Consider the following 19,222-nt stretch of genomic DNA (forward strand, 5'->3'; position numbering starts at 1 on the left):
TCCATCATTTTCCCATCTCTTACTCACTCTCTTCCCTACAACAAACATGGCCGCGAAATCTGATGGTGCACCCGTCTCTCTACGAAACGAAATCCCACCCGAGTGTCCCACCAGGTCGGACCCGCGGCCTCCCCAGCACCGTCATGCCGAGCAGCGCTACTCCCTGCCGGACTGCTGCTGGACGCTGTGCGCCCTTTTGGTGTTCTTCTCGGACGGGGCCTCAGACCTGTGGCTGGCCGCTGACTACTACCTAAGGAGGGACTACTGGTGCTTTGCACTGACTCTAGTCTTTGTGATAGTCCCGTCCGTGGTCGTGCAAGTGCTGAGCTTCCGATGGTTTGCCTACGATTTCTCGGAAACCGTCGAGAGCGGTACGGCTGCGGCCGCCGTGGTAGCGGCTTCGGGAGCGGAGGAGAGCGACTTCAGCACCAAGGACAGCGGCGAGCGGGGCGCTGGCCGCTCTGCCGCGACCGGGGTGCTGTCAGGGCCGGGCACCGGGGGAGGAGCCCAGGGCTGCTGTAGAGCCTTCATGTGGTTCTTCCAGGCCATCATTCACATCTTTCAGCTGGCACAGGTCTGGAGGTAAGTCTGGACATACCAAGATCTGAGAGGAGGGAACTACACATTCTGCCTTTGTACGCGCGTGTGTGTGTGTGTGTGTGTGTGTGTGTGTGTGTGTGTGTTGTGTGTGTGTGTGTGTGTGTGTGTGTGTTGTGGTGTGTGTGTGTGTACGTGCATTTATTCTCCAAAGCCAAGCATCACTCCCTGCAGAGGTAAACGATTATGAAACGTGATCATTCAGGGAGGACTGTTACCAAAATGCCATAATGTATTTTTGTATTGTTTGATGTTGATGCTCAGCTGCTCAGAAAGAGAGAATTAGACTCCACCCACCCCACCCCCCAACCCCCTGACATGCTTTTAGGTCAATCAGCGCCCAGGAAAATCACCAACTCATCCACACCAATCGCCTTATATAGAGAAATAAAAATCCCTTTGTCTTCAGGGGTTTGGGCAAGAAGGAGCCTGACTGCTGAAGAAAATGAACAGTCTTAAATGTCATGAGAGTTGCTTCCTATTTGCAGTGATGTGTTTACCCGCCTCCCATTTCACTGTTCTTAGCTTGGGGCTCCTGCTCTTATGTTGGCAAAATCCATACTGTCAAATCTACCAACAGTTTTTAGATTCAGTCTGTTCCTCTCAGCTGAGCCCAAACATGTTTAATTACCAGATGCGCTCTGAGTCTAAAAACAAACCAAGGTACACTTTACTCTCACGTGGGTGGTAGTAGGTCTGTAGGTCAGCTACCCAGTCAGTCATGGTGAGATAGTGCTCAAGCTTAGTGCGCCCTGATAGGTTTTGACAGGCTTGAACCACTGCCAGCCTGGAGGAGGTTTCCAGCTGAACAGTGGTGGGAGTAGGGTTTGCCAAAACGCGAGGATATTCAAAGACAATTTAATTGTATTATGTGAATATTATGTGTAATGATGAAATCAGATGCAAATCAGCTGTTTGATTTATCCATAGGCCTTCATAATCTCCCTGTCGGTGTCTTTCTTTGTGATATCTCTCCTCCTGCCTCTTTAGACGGCCCAATGGGTAATATGTATTGATTCCTTATTTCCTCCTGGAGACTTAGACAAGTGTGTGTATGTGTGTGTGTGTGTGTGAGAGAGAGAGAGAGAGAGAGGGAGAAAGAGAGAGAAAGAGAGAGAGAGAGAGATGGAGTGTGTCCATGAGCACATTACAACATTGTGGCGGCCCAGAATTACCGGTAATGCAATCAAAGCTGCAGTGTGTGCTCCATTCATTGCCACTGCTCTCAGCTCAGTGTGTCTGCACATTAAGAGGATTACCGCTGTGTGTTTTACCCTCAGCTTTTACCTCAGGAATGATCCGTCACTGATACATTGATAGTCAGGTGAGCCGGGATCATTCTGGGCTCGCTACCAGAATTAAATGTCAGCGCACAAGAGATGGGATGTGGGGTTGTGTTACAGGCAGAGTGTGTGATGAAACTCTGTCTGTGTGCGGTGTGTGTGTGTGTGTGTGTGTCCTCCTGAGTCTTTGACCCTCATTACTGCACATATGCTCTATTTTCTCAGCGTGTTACATCCCAAGGCACACTTTGTGTAGAAGGAAGCAGCACAAAAAAGGGTTACGCAAACTCCCTTGTGGTTCACTGGGCTTGTTGACATAGGGCTCCTTGGACCCTTCTCCCCGAGGCTATTACTGACACATTTATAGCTTCAGTCCTCCATGGCAACCACCACTCTTTTTCAAACAGGTCAGGTGGCTGGGTAATGATAAAGGTAATGGCTTACACACTGTGTATTTGCATGGTACAAATAAATGTCACATGTCAACAGATTTTGTGCAGAAATATGTTTGCACAGTGCAGGTATGTGAGTCTACAAAATGATGTGTGTGTGTGTGTGTGTGTGTGTGTGTTACACAAAGTCATTATAAAACAGGCTAAGATTGGGGTGGGACTACATGCCAGATTGAGAGCATTTATTTGAATTTCCCTTTCTCAGTTTTGCCCTTTTCTGCAGCCCTCTGATTTTATCTGAAAAGAGATTGCAGACTTTTCAACCCCTCCGATGCCTGTCCTAAAATTAAAACCACAGAGCTGCTTTGTTCAGTTTCAGTCAAGTTGAAATCCCAGATGAGCAACCAACTTTTTGGCAAGAACTCTGGGACAACTCCCAGAGTTTGAAATAATGAGTTTTGACTTCTGGGAGTCTTTGTTTGACATCCAAAGGTTTTTAAAGTACAATATTTAGACTGGGAATTCTGTCTTAATGCGCTGACGAATGTGTCTGAACTGTGTCTGTGTCTGATACACAGGTATGTCCACGCCCTGTATCTGGGCGTGATGAGCCGCTGGCACAGAGACCCCGAGCGCCGTCACTACTACTGGTGCATGATGTTTGCGAGCGCTGATATCAGCATGCTGCGTCTGCTGGAGTCCTTTCTGAAAAGCGCTCCTCAGCTGGTATTGCAGCTCAGCATCATGATCCAGGCCAGTCAGGTGCTGCCTCTTCAGGGTGAGTTTCCAAAAAATGACCAATTGCCACATCAGTCAATCACACATCTTTCACCCTCGCTGTGCATGATGAGTCCCTTGTGCTCGCCTCAATCAGGCCCCCTACACAGCAGAGACATGTATATTCCTGCTCTGCGAAATGATAAGACAGCTGTCCCCGAGCCATTTCCACCCTGTCTCACTTCTCTTGCTCAATCCCTCTCTTCCCTCTGTATGTTCAGGGCTTTCAGCTTCTGCCTCACTGATATCCCTCGCCTGGATGGTTGCCTCCTATCAAAAAGTCCTCAGGGACTCTCGAGACGATAAGCTACCTATGACCTACAAGGCCGTCATAGTTCAGATCCTGTGGCACCTGTTCACCATCGGCGCCCGCACCCTGGCCTTTGCCCTGTTTGCCTCCGTGTTTCAGCTTTACTTTGGCATCGTCATTGTGGCCCACTGGTGCATCATGACATTTTGGATAATTCAAGGCGAAACGGACTTCTGCATGTCCAAATGGGAGGAGATCATCTATAACATGATGGTGGGCATTGTGTATGTTTTCTGCTGGTTCAGTGTGAGAGAGGGGCGCACTCGCTGCAGGATGCTCATCTACAGCCTGACTGTGCTCATTGAGAATGTGGCGCTCACCACTGCCTGGTATTTGTACCGCGGCCCTCGTACCTCAGACTTCTATGCCGTCATCATGGTGTGCGTGGTGGCCAGCAGCTACGCTCTGGGCACCTTCTTCATGTTTGTGTATTACTGTCTGCTGCACCCTGATGGCCCAGTCTCAGGGTGGGGTTATATTGTGGAGAAGGAGGTGCCTGTGGAGTTGTTGGCTTCCCCAGCTACCAGCCTCCCCCCTGACCTGGTGAGCAGCCCCCCCAGGACCCTTCAGAGAACTAAAGGGTCAGAAACAGAGCAAGGGTCTGGGGTAGATGGAGATGTGTTTCAGGTACGACCACCTCGGGGAACTCAGGCCCCAGTGACCAACCTCACACCCAGGACAGAGGGGCCTGTCATCCGAATAGACCTGCCCAGAAAGAAGTACCCCGCCTGGGACGCTCACTTCATTGACCGCCGGCTACGTAAAACCATCCTGGTGCTGGAAAGCGGCGCCCCAGTCACGCCAAGGATTCAGTACCGCTGTCTGGGCACACCCAAAGAAGTGATGGAGTACGAGACCACCGTGTGATGTACTGAAGGCGCTGTGACTCAGCCCACTGCCGCGTGGACACCTTGCCTTAAATAAAATGGCAGGTCGATGACTCTCACTGAGCAGTCTGTTTCAGCTCCACGCCTACTTGATGTCTCTCTGTAAAGTCAGGCAGTGGAGACAAAGGAAGGAAGGGGAGGAGTGTGGTGTCTTTATTTTTTACAAAGGCAAAGTGATGTGATGTTGTCTAATGATGGTGCATTTTGGTTTCTGTATCATTTCTCAGGTCAGGGTGTGGTACAGGATGGGGTCGACGTTAGCAGCTTAGTCCAGTGAAGTTAGAAAGAGCACAGGTAGGCAGAGAAGTGGAGCTAGTTATCAATCAGAGGCAGAAAGTCCTCCTCAGTGAAGGTGCTTCAGCACATCCTCTCAAGGCGATCGATCGACAACAGAGATGAGCCTTCAACATGCATGATTATTTATGGCAGCTGGAAGTGAAAAATCACTGGACAATGGGTAGAAAAGTGAGTGGCATTTAAAGACGGTGAACTCACGCACTGTAGTTTCAAACACAACCTACAATAAATACAACACAGGCACCGATGATCACAGTCAGCCTTTTCCGTAACTACTCACTCATGTTGAAGAAGTCGCTCTCTCTCTCTCTGAAAATTCTGCTTCATGTCTGAATGGCAGTTCAAAAGCAACATTTGAGTTGAATGTAAAAACAGTTGAAAATGTGATTATTTGTGAAAAAGCTTTGAGCATTAGTGGGATTTACAACATTCCTGTGATACTATATCTGTTGTTTTTTTAGGTAAGCTAGAACAAAAAAAAAAAAAAGAGATTTGTGTGTGTTTACAAGCAATCTGTTGTTTTGGGGGACATGCCGTCACTACCACTCTAATAAGATGCACCTTCATTCAGAATGTGTATGTACTGAACAAAAGCTACAGTATGATTTACATTTACAGGATGTGTGCAACTGATCGGACAGTTGTATTTTCATACTGCATCCATCTTACACAGCAAAGGAAACAGGACATTCATTTCCATGTAAATGAAACAGTATAATGAAGAGGAAGTTACAGAGGGAAAGCACTGTCTGGAACTGTACAGTATCCATACTTTTTTGTCTGAATAATATAGGAAGAAAATAGCTGCAGACTCCAGACTTGGGATAGCTGTGATATTATTAGCGGTACAGACATGGGGTACTTGTGGTAACACTTTGTTTTACAGGTTAATTATTTCCATAGAATTTCTTTAAAACTTTCCTTGAAAGAAGTAATTAATTTATTCACAAATATATTTTAAGTTATTGATTTCCACAGGAATTTCCTTGAAAGCACTGCTCTATTTTAACCCCACATAATGTAATCCTCATCCACTAAACATTATACACTTTATTCTTCATTTATGATGGATTGCATTCTCACAAATTTACACATTTTTGACCTGAAGTGACTGTTTAGCATTTAGTTGGCATTGATAATTTGGTATTTATTAAACTATTATTAGTGCTAAATTACGTTTTTTAGAAACCTTCCAGGACATTTTTTAAGAATGTATGGACCTGTAAAATAAATTGTTACTATGCTTTCTTTTATCAGGTATGTTTTTCTATTGAGTAGTCACAAGGGAAATGTCGGAACCGCGTGTGTTTGCGTGTATGTGTGTGTGAGCTCACATACCTGCATGTGTATGGGTGTATGTAGGGGAGGGGAGTCCTGCCATGTGCATTTAATTTGAAAATTGTGTCTCTGAGATATGACAGTTTTGTTGTAAACACTGTCCAGTCAGCTCAGTTTCCCCAGATGACACTGACATAAATAAAACAGAACACCTTTACCACCCCTGTTGCAAAAGCCAGAGAGGCTTCAATTATGGTGCTAACTGTTTGAGTCCATCACTAACAACCAGACGGCGTACCATAAAATGAGCTTGTTGAGGCAGGAGTTGGGCGGGCTGTACCTCAAAACACAAACACAAAGCTAGAATCAAAAAGCCTTAAACTGGTCGTGCCAGACTGTTGCTGTTCAGAGCAAGATTAGAAGAAGAAAAGATTAGCAAGAAGGTGAAGACAATTTAATTATGTTGTTGTTCAAATTAAAAGCAATGTGTTTACCTGACTTTTGGTGTTAGTGCCTTTTTACACCGAATCAAGACACTTTAAAACACAGTAGACAGACAGTAGACAGACAGTAGACTGATAGACAGACAGACAGACAGACAGTCAGTCAGTAGACAGACAGACAGACAGTAGACAGTCAGTAGACAGACAGACAGTCAGTAGACAGACAGACAGTAGACAGTCAGTAGACAGACAGACAGACAGACAGACAGTAGACGGTCAGTTGACAGACAGGAGACAGACAGACAGATAGGCAGACAGACAGACGGTAGACAGACAGGTAGATAGACAGTGGACATGTAGACAAACAGTAGACAGACAGACAGACAGAAGACAGACAGACAGACTGACAGACAGTAGACAGGTAGACAGTAGACAGGTAGACAGACAGACAGACAGACAGTGGACACGTAGACAAACAGTAGGCAGACAGTAGACAGTCAGTTGACAGACAGGAGACATACAGACAGACAGGCAGACGGTAGACAGACAGGTAGATAGACAGTGGACAGGTAGACAGACAGTAGACAAACAGTAGACAGACAGACAGTAGACAGGTAGATAGACAGACAGTAGACAGTAGACAGTAGACAGGTAGACAGACAGACAGACAGACAGTAGACACGTAGACAAACAGTAGACAGACAGTAGACAGACAGTAGACAGGTAGACAGTAGACAGACAGGAGACAGACAGACAGTAGACAAACAGTAGACAGGTAGATAAACAGACAGTAGACAGACAGGTAGACAGTAGACAGGTAGACAGACAGACAGACTGACAGACAGTAGACAGGTAGACAGTAGATAGACAGATAGATAGATAGATAGATAGATAGATAGATAGATAGATAGATAGATAGATAGATTTCAAATCATCTGAAAAAAAGTTTTAGATTGCAGATGCAGATTAATTGATTGTTCTGATTAGACTGAGACTAAATCCCACCTCGGCATTGCAGTGGATCAATGGATCAGCGGCTCTGAGCTTGTCACCACTACCTACAGTACTGTACACACACGTGTCAGTATGCTACAGTACTGTACACACACGTGTCAGTATGCTACAGTACTGTACACACACGTGTCAGTATGCTACAGTACTGTACACACGTGTCAGTATGCTACAGTATTGTATACACACGTGTCAGCATGCTACAGTACTGTACACACACATGTCAGCATGGCCTCCTAACAGACAAACTATTCTCTAACGCTGAGTACACTCTTTGGCCTGCTGTTTGTAATTAAACTGTGAATGATTTATATCAGTCTGTCAATTGATCCCTTCCTTTTAGGAGTTAGAAAAGCTTTCACACTTTCTGTCTCGGAGGAAAAAATTCAAGCATCATGTCTGCAAGTCAATAGCAACATCTAAATCCTATGCAGAGTGTCCAATACAACTCCTATTGCTGCAGTAATATGAAAGAATAAGTAGATTGTCTGAGATCTCACATCACGATTTCCCATCAGACTTAGCACACATTAGACTTGTTCACAAAAGTTAAATGGATAGCTGTTGACTTTTAGACCGCCTAATGGTGGACATCTGTGATTTATTGACATAACATACTATATGGTTTATAAGGATTTGCATGAACAATCAATAGAAAACCTAAATGTATAACTGCAATATTACCAAACAGAAAGCATTAACACCAGCGAGAGAAAACAACTAACTAAGTTTAACTAAACCAAGTGGTCGACTAATTGCATTATTACAAATAGAAAGCATAAAATTGGAGGAAGTTGCAAACCAACTTCCTCCAACTCAGCTACAATAAATCTGACTTGATGCTCATTGGCCCAAATCCCTCACTAAGAACACCCATAACTTCGGTCTCACTATCAACAACTCCACCCTGTCTCCATCCCCACTCATCTGTAACCTGGGAGTCATCTTCAACAGCAACCTCACTTTTGAAACCCACGTCAACCAAATAACCAGAACGGCCTTCTTTCACCTCAAAAACATTGCCCTTCTCCACCCATCACTCACCTCACGCCTTCATCACTTCCAGAATTGACTACTGCAGCAGCATCCCTAAATACATGCCAATACATCCAAAACTATGCTGCCCGTCTCCTCACACTCTTGTCCTTCAGAACCTCCACTGGCTCCCTGTTTCCCAACACATCCAGTTTAAGGTCCTTCTCCTCACCCACAAAGCCCTCCATAACCAGGCTCCTTGTTCCCTCACAGACCTGCTCCACCGCCCCCCCGTAACCTCCTCCCCCCACCACTCAGGACCAAGCATGTGCCTGTACCTGGGGTGACAGAGCTTTCACCACTGCAGCCCCCTCCCTCTGGAACTCCCTACCCATACACATCCGTGACTGTACTGGACACCTTAGAAAAAACACTAATCAAAACACACCTCGTAAGATTAGCTCTCCACATACGATAGTTTTACATTTCTTACCTGATAGTAACTGTTTTTTTTTGTTTTGAATTGTTTTAAATAGGCTTGTTTTTATGTGTTGGTTTTATTGCAAAGTCTTTGGGTACCATGTAAAGCGCTAGAAAAATAAAATGTATTGTTATTATTATTATTATTATTATTATCATCATTATTATTATTATTATTATTATTATTATTATTCTAAAACTTACACCAAAACCTTTTAATGATCTAAAGCATGTACCATCAATAAGGCCATTAGTTACTGCTTATAAATCCTACAAAAGCTTTTTTGTACACAATTTTATGTAATTAAGTTTAAGCTTCGATTAAAAAAAATTAGTCATCAAATTTCATTTGGTGAATACTTCCTTTGTTTCCAGAGCACCTCCCACTATTGTGCTAGCCCCAATCAACTTTGAGAAAGACACATGAATACCACCATAGCCAATCCACGCACGGAGAGGCGGGGCTAATGCTGTGTGTTTAGTTGCCTTTGCGTGCAACTGCCACATTTCAAACTAGAATGGCGACCGCTGTCTGCGGTCTGGTGTCCACCAGCAGTAACAATAAATCAGTTAAAACACACAGAGAGCAGCGGAGGAAAACGAAAGACTCCAAGAGGAGACAAGCCGCTTTGTTGTTTCTTAATAATATCTCACTCGACGGACGACCCCAGTGTCAGCCTAGCGATGAAAACGACCAAAAAGCCGCCGAGGAGCAGCGACTCAGGGATAGAGACGGCGGCGCAACGGTCGTACCCCTGCCGGCAGATACCCAAGAACCGGTCGCCCAGGTGACAGAACCCGCGGCGACAGGTAGTGGCTCGTCTTCTAGTGGTCCAGGAGTAGTCAGTCCTACCCGACCGTCTTTTGTAATGTCTCCGGGACTTGCTGGGGCAAACGAGGTATTTTTGGAGGGTGGCAGTGCGGCCGAGGCGCTAACCCCGGACACCCCTCTGTCTCCTGTCCCCACCGGACACCAGCCCTGCTCCCGTGCCAGGTCAACACCCGCCGCTCTGAGCCCGGTCCCGACCGGTAATTCTATGGATTCACGACAGAGGTGAGGATAGTAGTGGTCGGTGTTTCAACATGGGCCTTTAAACAGGCTACTCACTTCCGCATGAAACGAAACCACCAGGTATAATGAGAGGAATTCACTTTAATTCTCTGTTACAGTATTTTCTGCATTTATAAGATAGGCTTCTATGATATGGCAGGTATAAATAATATGGGTTATATAGATGGAGTATATAGCTAGGTTGTTTTACTGTCTTGTATACAAATCACTGTCACTTGTCTGCTATAAAATAAGACACACCTCTTGTACCAATTGTCAGGTTAATGATGTGAGCTGTTTGGAGGAAATACCCTATTAAGTCTCGACTCTTTACTTAGACTTTACCTCCAAATTTGTGATGCTAAAGAGATGTACATCACAGATTACCAATTAAGCCTTATTATGTGAAGATCCATTTTGTTTGGTTGATGCATTAATAACGTGTGTCTTCCTTGATTTCTACTCAGGTTAAGGAATGTCTCTGGTTCTCCTGGACCTAAAGTGCCAAAGAAAGTCCACTTCATCAAAAGTATGAGGCAGTACGATACCAGAGGATGTAGGTGAGTCTCCAATCTACATAACAAATACATTTGACATACTATATACATAAGAGGAACACATGAGGAATGCTGCACTAATCTTTCTGTCAGAAAAATGTAATACAAACAAAAGCTGCTTTTATTTTGGACTGTGAACTATGCCTTTACTTACAAGCAGTGTTATACCCCTGCTTTAAAGCTGCTTAACTCTGGTACAGTGTCTTAGTTTGGCTTGCATGGTGACTGCTCGGTAAATTGAATCATCATTGGAAGCTTTACAAAAGCCAAAAGAGGAGTGTAGAAATGTAACACCTTATATTGCAGCAACAGTAAGCTTACCCCACAGCATGATGGGACTGAAATAAAACGCTGTTGTTAAGTCGGTTAACACCGATTATAAAACAACAATATGGTGTTTGTTTGAATTCACTTATTTGGAATATTTTCATGCTCTTCTGTCATACTGCCCTTAGATACCGAAAACAACATGTCATATAGTTGTTTTTTTCACTAGCCAAACCATTGTTTTGCTTCCATTTTTTACATTCCTCCTCCACTTTACTAACATTTCATGCCCACACACTGTACATGTAAAGTGTCATGTGTTTTCTGCTGGTGTGTGCAAAACAATGATGAAGCAATCCTAAATTGCCTCACAGGTCTGAGTTTCAGGCAGTGCATTTTACTTACTGAGCTGACGCAAAGCTATCTGGGTCATATAACTAAGCTAATTAACACAAGTAGATTTCTGTCCTGCAATATGGTCCCCTGTAAGAGATTTGATGTCTCCCTGAGACCCAGAACCTGCCGACTTCATGTTATTGATCTTGTGAGGAGTTGAAGGTGTGTGTGGTGTGTGTGTGTGTGTGTGTGTGTGTGTGTGTGTGTGTGTGTGTGTGTGTGTTGTGTGTTGTGTGGTGTGTGTGTGTGTGTGGTGTGTGTGGTGTGTGTGGTGTGGTGTGTGTGTGTGTGTGTGTGTGTGTGTGTGTGTGTTGTGTGTGTGTGTGTGTGTGTGTGTGTGTGTGTGTGTGTGTGTGGGTGTGTGTGTGTGTGTTGTGTGCTGCGTGATGTGTGTGTGTGTTACTTGTGCCAAACACATGTGTGTTGCGTGGTTGTAAAGAGATGGTGAGTGGTGGAGTGTAGAGTTCTAGTGAATGTGTACTGCATTTGTTGGTTTCTTCTTCTGGTTTTAGTCAGTCCCGCTCTTAGCCCCAGTTTGTGCTCACGTGACTTTGGAACCACAGAGATAAGCATCAGATTTTTCTAAAAATTAATAACCCACAAACCAAGAAGGTTGTTTACAATTAGTTAATTGACAGAAATTTGATCTCCTACTAACAGTCTGGATAATTTATTAATGCGATGTAGAGATGTAGTTCACTGAGCAGTTTCATAGTGTTTCAAGTGGTCATATGCCAAACCTATGGCTAACTGAGATTTTCTTTGGTTGAAAAATTATATTTTTAAATTGACAAACCTCATGGCTCAATTCAAATGGGATCAAAAAATAATTTGCTTCTCCCACGTTCACTGGAATGTGTCTTGTGACACTAGTTGTTGCACTATGACCGTTAATTGCACTTTATTATGTTGTTCTATGCTCTATTGTACGTGTTTTTTATGTCTTTATTAAAGAAGTTCATGTGTCAAGTTCAAGTACATGGAATCTTACAGAATCGTGTTATTTTACTGGTATTGGCACCGACTACTGCATTTTTGGTATCACCCCTAATGTGGACACATGAGTGTTTGGATCTCAATAGTTTGAATGAGTACTTAGTTCTGCTCAGAGTTGAGTAGGTGGTCTTCAATAGGATCATTCTTGTTCCTGCTGATAATAGAATGTGGCTCAAACCACCTCCAAATGGGGTTTGTGAGAGCCGATCTCAATGCGTCCTTAAAAAGTTTTCACCTGTACTTAGAGCTGTCCACTTGTGATCTGACCACTCAGGGAGGATGTTAATGGCAGGTGGAATTGAGTGACTGTGTCCTCAATGAGTCCTGGGTCCATTCACTGGGTCCATGTACTTAGAGCTGTCCCTTTGTGATCATATTACTCAGATTTTAATACCAGGTCAATATGGGGCCATTAATAGCTGTTCAGCTTGGGTAGTGAATCAGATCAACATAGAAGTGGCTCAGTGACTGATTGTCAGTGCAGCTCCAGCGATGATGAATATCGGGAGTACAGTAGCTGTTGAGTAGCAGTGACTCTGTGGCAGCATGTAGACTGACACACCATCTGTTTTGTCTGTCTGTACTTGCTGTGTCCTGCAGGATCGTGCTGATTTGTGCCAAGCGGTCGTTATATGCTGCTTTCTCAGTGCTGCCCTATGGAGAGAGGGCTCACCCAGGGGACAAAGAAGCCCACCCCCAAAAGAGGGAAAACCCCCCATCGCTTTTATGTTTTTATCACCGGGGACTCATCATTTCCCTCATAGAAAGGGGAGTGTGAGTTAGTGCGGTAATGAAAAAATGTTGGGTTTTCTGAAAAGGATCCCAAGTGGGGCCCCAGAGAAGAGGCTGTTTTTGTGGTGGCGCTGGCTGCTTTCCTTCCTGGAAAGGGGGGGAGCTTCAGACATGGCCCCAAGGGGGAAATGATATTGTGTGAAGCAGTAAGTGCCACGATGAAAAAATACTCTCAATTATCAGTTTTAAACGTGTTTTAAGGTTGTGACGTCATTTTTTTCTCGGGGGGTGTCATACGCCAGTCCTTTATCCAACCAAAACCCCCTTTGGGAGACAGAAAAGTGGCGGTGCTCCAGGAACGGTAGGGCTCTCCCCCTCAGTTGTTTCGTGGCAGGGCAGAAGAAATTCCCGGTCGTGGAAAAAAGCAGCGTGACAGGGGCCAAATTTGGCCCATTACAAAAATAAAAATCTGCTTCTTACTGTTTAACCCACCCCAGTTATTTTTTTGGGACAACGTTTTTTTTTTTTTTTTTCAGGTATAGAGGAGGGGTAAGGACGATCCAAAATGCCCGTGACCCTCAGGGCCCTGGGGAAATAAGGGGTTTGTATTTGCATAAGTGGGGAGAGTTGCCCCTTACATGCAGTTACCTATTAGGATAAGCGGTTTCTCCAAAAAGCCCTTTTTTTAAACAAGGGAAAACTAGTTTTTAAGTCCAGGTAAGGGATAATAACGGTTTTCTGGTAGCTTTTGGGGAGATGCACGTGGGAAAGCCCGCCGACAGGAAGGGGTGTAAGTAAAGGGTGTTTAAAAAGAATGGAACGGATACGAAATCACGTTTTTTTATACCCGGCAGACACAGGGGCGGTTAAGGGGGTAAAACAAAACAAAATGCAAAAGGGTTTTTTTTTAAAAATTTTTTTTTTTTGCAGTCTCAGGCTGTCCCCCAGTGATTATCCTTCCCCGGCTAGCTGGACAGCCTGAAGTGTGTAAAAATAGATGTAAGTACCCAACATATTTCCCGATCCACTGTAAATAGTAACAAAAAAAGACAATCATAAAAACTGAAAGCACACTCTTATTTAGAAAAACCCCAAAAACTTAGAAAAAAACACCAATGTACCATTGTATTTTTCTGCGGTTAAACCCAAGGGAGGAGAAGTCTTTTTTGCCCGGTTGGTACAAAAGGGGGATGGTGTGGGGGGGGGGGGGGGGGGGGGGGGGGGGACTGAGACCCAGGCCAGAAAGGGAGGCTCCAGGCGCGCCCTACGGCTCAAAGCTTCCAAATTTCGTTTTAGAAGGCGGTGGGCTTCAGTTTTTGGTGCCACCCCGATTCGTCCCTTTGGTTTCGTTCTGGCTACTCACGGAGGGACGACAACAAACGGATGTAGGCGGAGCGGCTAGACCTTAGAGCCCTGGCGGGACTCCAGATTAGGTTCCTAGAACTGTGAAACAGTGTTTCCCTTCCCTATTTAAAGTCTGCATTAAGTAATTAATTTGCAAATTTTTATATATTTTTTACCCTGTATTTTCCTGTAAAATTTTTGACCAACTGGCCGTACCTTTGGTTCAATTACAAATACATGGAACATTTACCCTAGGTTTTTTCCCTCATACTATTTATAGATGTAAATGAAATTTATTTCATTTTAGTGGTTAGGGCGGGGATATGGAGAAAATCGGATATCTCAATTTTACCCAAAAAAATTATCATTTGGACTATTTTAGGCGGCATTGGTGTTCAGTATTTAACAATGAGATTTTTAAAATAATCATCAATAAGGGATATAAGATTTGGGGTAAAGGCAAAAATGAAAAATGTAAGAACAGTTGGTAAATTTCCCGAAAATTAATCACTTCGTAATGCAGCCTTTTAAAAAAGGAAAAGACAAATCCGTGTCATTTTTCGATATCCAAATCGAAGCGTTCTAGTCTATGAATAATTTTCTGCCGAACATGAGAAAAAAAAAAAAAAAAGCAAAACCCAGCGCCATGTGGTTTTTTTAGGCGTGTACATGGCGTCCTATTAGTTTCAGGAACAGGGAATATTAATTTGAGATTAAAATTTTTCTGATAAAATCTATAAAATGAAGCAGATCTCCGCTTCTTAAACCAACCTCCAGCACTGTTGGAGTAAAATACACCCATTATGTCCCATTCACATGATTTTATTGCTGCGGAGTAGATCATGTCACAAGACTGTAACCTCCAGCGTGCGTGCGTGCGTGCGTGCATGCGTGTGTGTGTAAAAAGGCTTATTACCTACCGAGGCAGTTTTTATATGCAACTGTAAAACTCTATTGCAACTGTAATTCATGCTGACACAAGTCACTTCTGTACTACCGGGCTGATTTCTTTTTTTTTATCTCTGCAGACGACTGTTGTTGAGTACGTGAAACCATCTGATCTGAAGAAGGACATGAATGAGACTTTCAAGGAGAAGTTTCCTCACATCAAGCTGACTTTGAGCAAGATAAGAAGGTGCAGAGAGATTACACCCCACCCCCCCTTTGAGTTTCAAAATGTCCTCTAACAGCCTTTTGACTTCTTGTGGTTTTTAATGTGGTTCAAACACAGTGCACTCTTTCTTAGAAAGCCAACCAGTAACTGTGACTTCTCTCCGCCAGCCTAAAGAGGGAGATGGGAGCCATGAGCGAGGACTGCGGTCTACAGCCGGTCACCATAGCGATGGCTTTTGTTTACTTTGAGAAGCTGGTGCTGAAGGGACGCCTCAACAAGCATAATAGGAAGCTGGTGGCGGCGGCGTGCGTGCTGCTGGCAGCAAAGATCAGCAGCGATCTGCGGAAGCCAGACGTCAAACACCTCATCGATGTAAGTAAAGTTTCCACAGAAACCGGTCTCAGTGGAGAAACGTTGGCCTTTAACCCTTAGCTTCTTGTCTTACCTGGGGTCTGATAACACCGCCTACCAAGAGCCTGGGTCTGTCACTGGTTTCTTCCTAAAAGAAAGTTTTTCCTCGCCACTGTCGCACTGTTGCTTGTTCTGGAGGGAACTACCAGAACTCTTGGATCCTTGTAAATTCTGGAGTGTGGTCTAGACCTTTTCCATCTGTAAAGTGTCTCGACACAACGCTTGTTAAGAATTGATACTATAAATAAAACTTGATAAGCATTAAATTCATCAAAGTCAGTGCCTATAACGCGATTTTCTCTAGCTTTCATAATTCACACGGTTTTCATGGTAAATCAGCCTTTCATGGTAAGTCAGCCGTCGAGGCTTTTGCCGCTGTTTGTCACTCTTTCATTTCATTTCATATATTATACAGGAAAGTTAGAAAAAGTTACATTACAGTATAAAAACGGGCCTGACTCAGTTTAAAAACTGGTTTTCAGCAGGTTCCTGTTCTGCAGAAACATAAAACAGGGTTACAGCACGTCAGGAGAAACATTAATACAAGACATCGATATAGAAAAATAGATTTCGACAACTGAAAACCACAATACAGTTACATAAGGACAAAGACATTTATACAAAACACCAGCTGGGCTGGACAAATACGGTCAGTGCAAACAAGGCTTGGACAATACATAAACAAATTAATTAATGCGTGCAAGTGTAACTGTTAAGAAGGAGCTGTTTGTATGCCTTTTTAAAATGTGTGATAGATGATAGTGTTCTGATGTGATACGGAATGTCATTCCAAATCTTTGTATATGTACAAAAAAAAATATTTCTGGCCAAAGAAACTGAAAAGAAACTGCTGTACTTGTGCTGTTTATTTGGTTGCCATGACTTCGGGAGTGATGATGTCCTGTCGCTGTCCCAGTTGCCCCCCCTCAAAGGGGAGAGAGAGCAGATGACTGTTTCTCTTGAGTTTGTGGAGCAGACGCCTCTGCAGAGTCCTATAATTATGACTTCATGACATTTTTTAAAATACTGAAGGAGAGATGGCAATCGCTGTGTTTTTCTGATCGGAGCCAAAATCAAAATCACTCATCAAATTTCAATGAATTGCTTTTATATAGTAGCGCTGGGCAATTTAATTACAAGGCAAAAGTGGCCTAGTGGTGTAATTAATAGCAGCAAAGTCAGCCATGTATATGTAAACGGTGTACATAAAAATAATATTTATGATTGAGTAATTATACCTAATCATTCAGGTGTGTTTGTCTGTATTTATATAGAAATTATATAGTAGTTTTAATATGTTCTAAAACGGAATAACTAAACATATACAATACAGTAGGCCTGCACGATTTGGGGAAAAATATGAATCCCGATTTTTGCTTAGAATTGAGATCACAATTCTCTGCCACGATTTATTTGACCGTGACAAAACAAATCGGCAGTACCAAACCAAGGTTATTATAGTTTTGCATTTTTCAATAGTTTTTATTCAAATAATAGTATTTAATAAAAAAGCGATTGTATGGTATGTCCTGAAAAAAACGTCCTAGTATAGGTCATAAAAAGTCGTAGTATGGTATGTCATTAAAAAGTCATAGTATGTTATACAAGTCATAGAATAGTATGTCATAAAACATAACAATTCATAGTATTTAATAAAAAAGACACAAAGTATGTCATAAAAATGTCATAAAAACTCATAGTATGGTATTTCATTAAAAAGTCATAGTATGTAATAAAAGTCATAAAAAGTTCATAAAAAAGTCATAGTATAGTATGTCATAAAAAGAAGTCATTGTTAATGTCATAAAAAGCCATAGTACATAGTATGTCATAAAAAATCATTGTATTGTGTCATAAAGTCATAGTATGTCATAAAAAATGTCAAAGTAGAGTATGTCATAAAATATTTAAAAAAATTCATAGTATAGTAAGTCATAAAGAAGTCATAGTATGTTATAAAAATATAAAAAGTAGTATAGCTTTGCCATAAAGTCATAGTATGTTATGAAAAGTCATAGTATAGTATGTCATAAAAAAAGTCATGATCACTATTGAAGAAATAAAGCTTTCTGTTGGATGCATGGGCGTCAAACAGGGGATACTTATTTTTATTTTTTTTAGGTCAAATGATCATCTGCATGTTATTTTATTGAAACACTCTCACTGCATCATAACATGCATTCCTCTGATTTTTTTCCCCTGTTGACGAGCAGAAGCTGGAAGAGCGTTTCCGGATCAACAGACGGGAGTTGATTCCGCTGGAGTTCCCGGTGCTGGTTGCCTTGGAGATGGGACTTTACCTCCCCGAGAGCAAAGTCATGCCGCACTACCGCAGGCTGGTGCAGCAGGGTTAGACCGGATGTGGTGTCCGGCGTCCTCTGGACTGTGTGTGTGTGTGTGTGTGTGTGGGATGGAGCGACTGTGGTAATTCTGGTAGGATTTATCTTCAGTCAGGTGGCTCACTGTATAATAAGGACAACAATAATAAGGACTCGCATATTTGAAGATTTAACGGCACGTGTGTCTCTGTGAAAGTGTTTTTCTACGTGTGACGTTCTGATGTCGATGCGGTCATGAACTCTATGTTAGAGATGTTCAATGAGCACGTTTATTGTGCTTTTATTTTGGTTTTCTACGACCGATTTTCGTTTGGTGCGTCTTAGTATTCTATTTAAATGAAACATACGCTGTGATGTTTGTGGAAGACTTTTCTCCTGCACCTTTCTTACTGCTATACACAGTCGGTGTACTATTTATTATGAATTACAAAGAACCATACCGTTGATTTTGTAAATGCCTTTTAAAACCCACTGTGACGTTGAAGTTTTAGCCATTAGACTAATACATGATATACTGTAGATTGTTGGTGGAAAACATGATTTTAGTTTGTTGTCAGAGAAGGATGGAAGTGACCCTTTAATTTAGGTTCTTTATTTGTTCATCTCCAAAAAATAATCTAGCCACATGTATATAGAAAGAAAATATTGGCTCAGACTCTTGTGGCAGCTTTGTGTCCAGACAGAAACAGGATTGTGATGGCATATTATTTATAGTACATGTGTTGTTGTTGTTTTTTTTATCTTTCATGTCATTAACCAGGATATGTTTTTTTAAATATTTTTTTTAAAACCACTGCAATTTATTCTTATTCCGGCTAGTTGCTGTATTTTTCAGTTCTCAGGAATCTTTCTTTCTCATATCTTTGAATTGCTTATCAAATCTAACCCAAAGAGATGTTTCAAAGTCGTTTCTGTAGCATCCTCACTGAAATCACATATAAGTCAATGGAAGGTAACGGATTGTGCTTTCACAGATGACAAGTACCAGACCGTATTAACCCGACTGTAGTACTTGTGTAGTAACTCTTCTGATTTAGGTGTACAAATATGGAGAAAAAAAGTGCCTGAAATTACAATGGCAGTGAAATGGTTAACCATCTTATCATAAGTGATATTTAATGTTGACTTTTCTGAGTCTTGCTGCTGTTGAGATTTGTTTAATGTCAAAGTTGTTCTTGTCTGGGAAACCTAATCAAACTGTTTGTCTGCAGTTGTGAAAAATGTATTGTGATAAAAGTCTCAACTAGATTTTGTATTGTTGGTGTCAAATGGGTAAATATCGTGG

General features: G+C 42.6%; 2 protein-coding genes across 2 annotated transcripts; both read left to right on the forward strand.

The window, feature by feature from the left end:
• Positions 1 to 6,319, forward strand: xkr7a (XK related 7a). The gene is made up of 3 exons (XM_032520056.1): positions 1 to 582; positions 2,851 to 3,050; positions 3,271 to 6,319. Exons 1-3 carry the CDS (start codon positions 47 to 49, stop codon positions 4,224 to 4,226), a joined length of 1,692 nt encoding a protein of 563 aa, XP_032375947.1. The 5' UTR covers positions 1 to 46; the 3' UTR covers positions 4,227 to 6,319.
• A 2,874-nt stretch (positions 6,320 to 9,193) lies between these two features.
• On the forward strand, positions 9,194 to 19,147 carry LOC116693132 (CDK5 and ABL1 enzyme substrate 1). Its single transcript, XM_032521846.1, has 6 exons — positions 9,194 to 9,784; positions 10,249 to 10,341; positions 12,598 to 12,771; positions 15,020 to 15,208; positions 15,355 to 15,559; positions 17,812 to 19,147. The coding sequence occupies exons 1-6, from the start codon at positions 9,249 to 9,251 to the stop codon at positions 17,950 to 17,952; spliced, it is 1,338 nt and encodes a 445-aa protein (XP_032377737.1). The 5' UTR covers positions 9,194 to 9,248; the 3' UTR covers positions 17,953 to 19,147.
• The last annotated feature ends 75 nt before the right edge of the window (positions 19,148 to 19,222 follow it).

The sequence above is a fragment of the Etheostoma spectabile genome, chromosome 7, assembly GCF_008692095.1.
Source record: "Etheostoma spectabile isolate EspeVRDwgs_2016 chromosome 7, UIUC_Espe_1.0, whole genome shotgun sequence".
NCBI classification, from domain to species: Eukaryota; Metazoa; Chordata; class Actinopteri; order Perciformes; family Percidae; genus Etheostoma; species Etheostoma spectabile.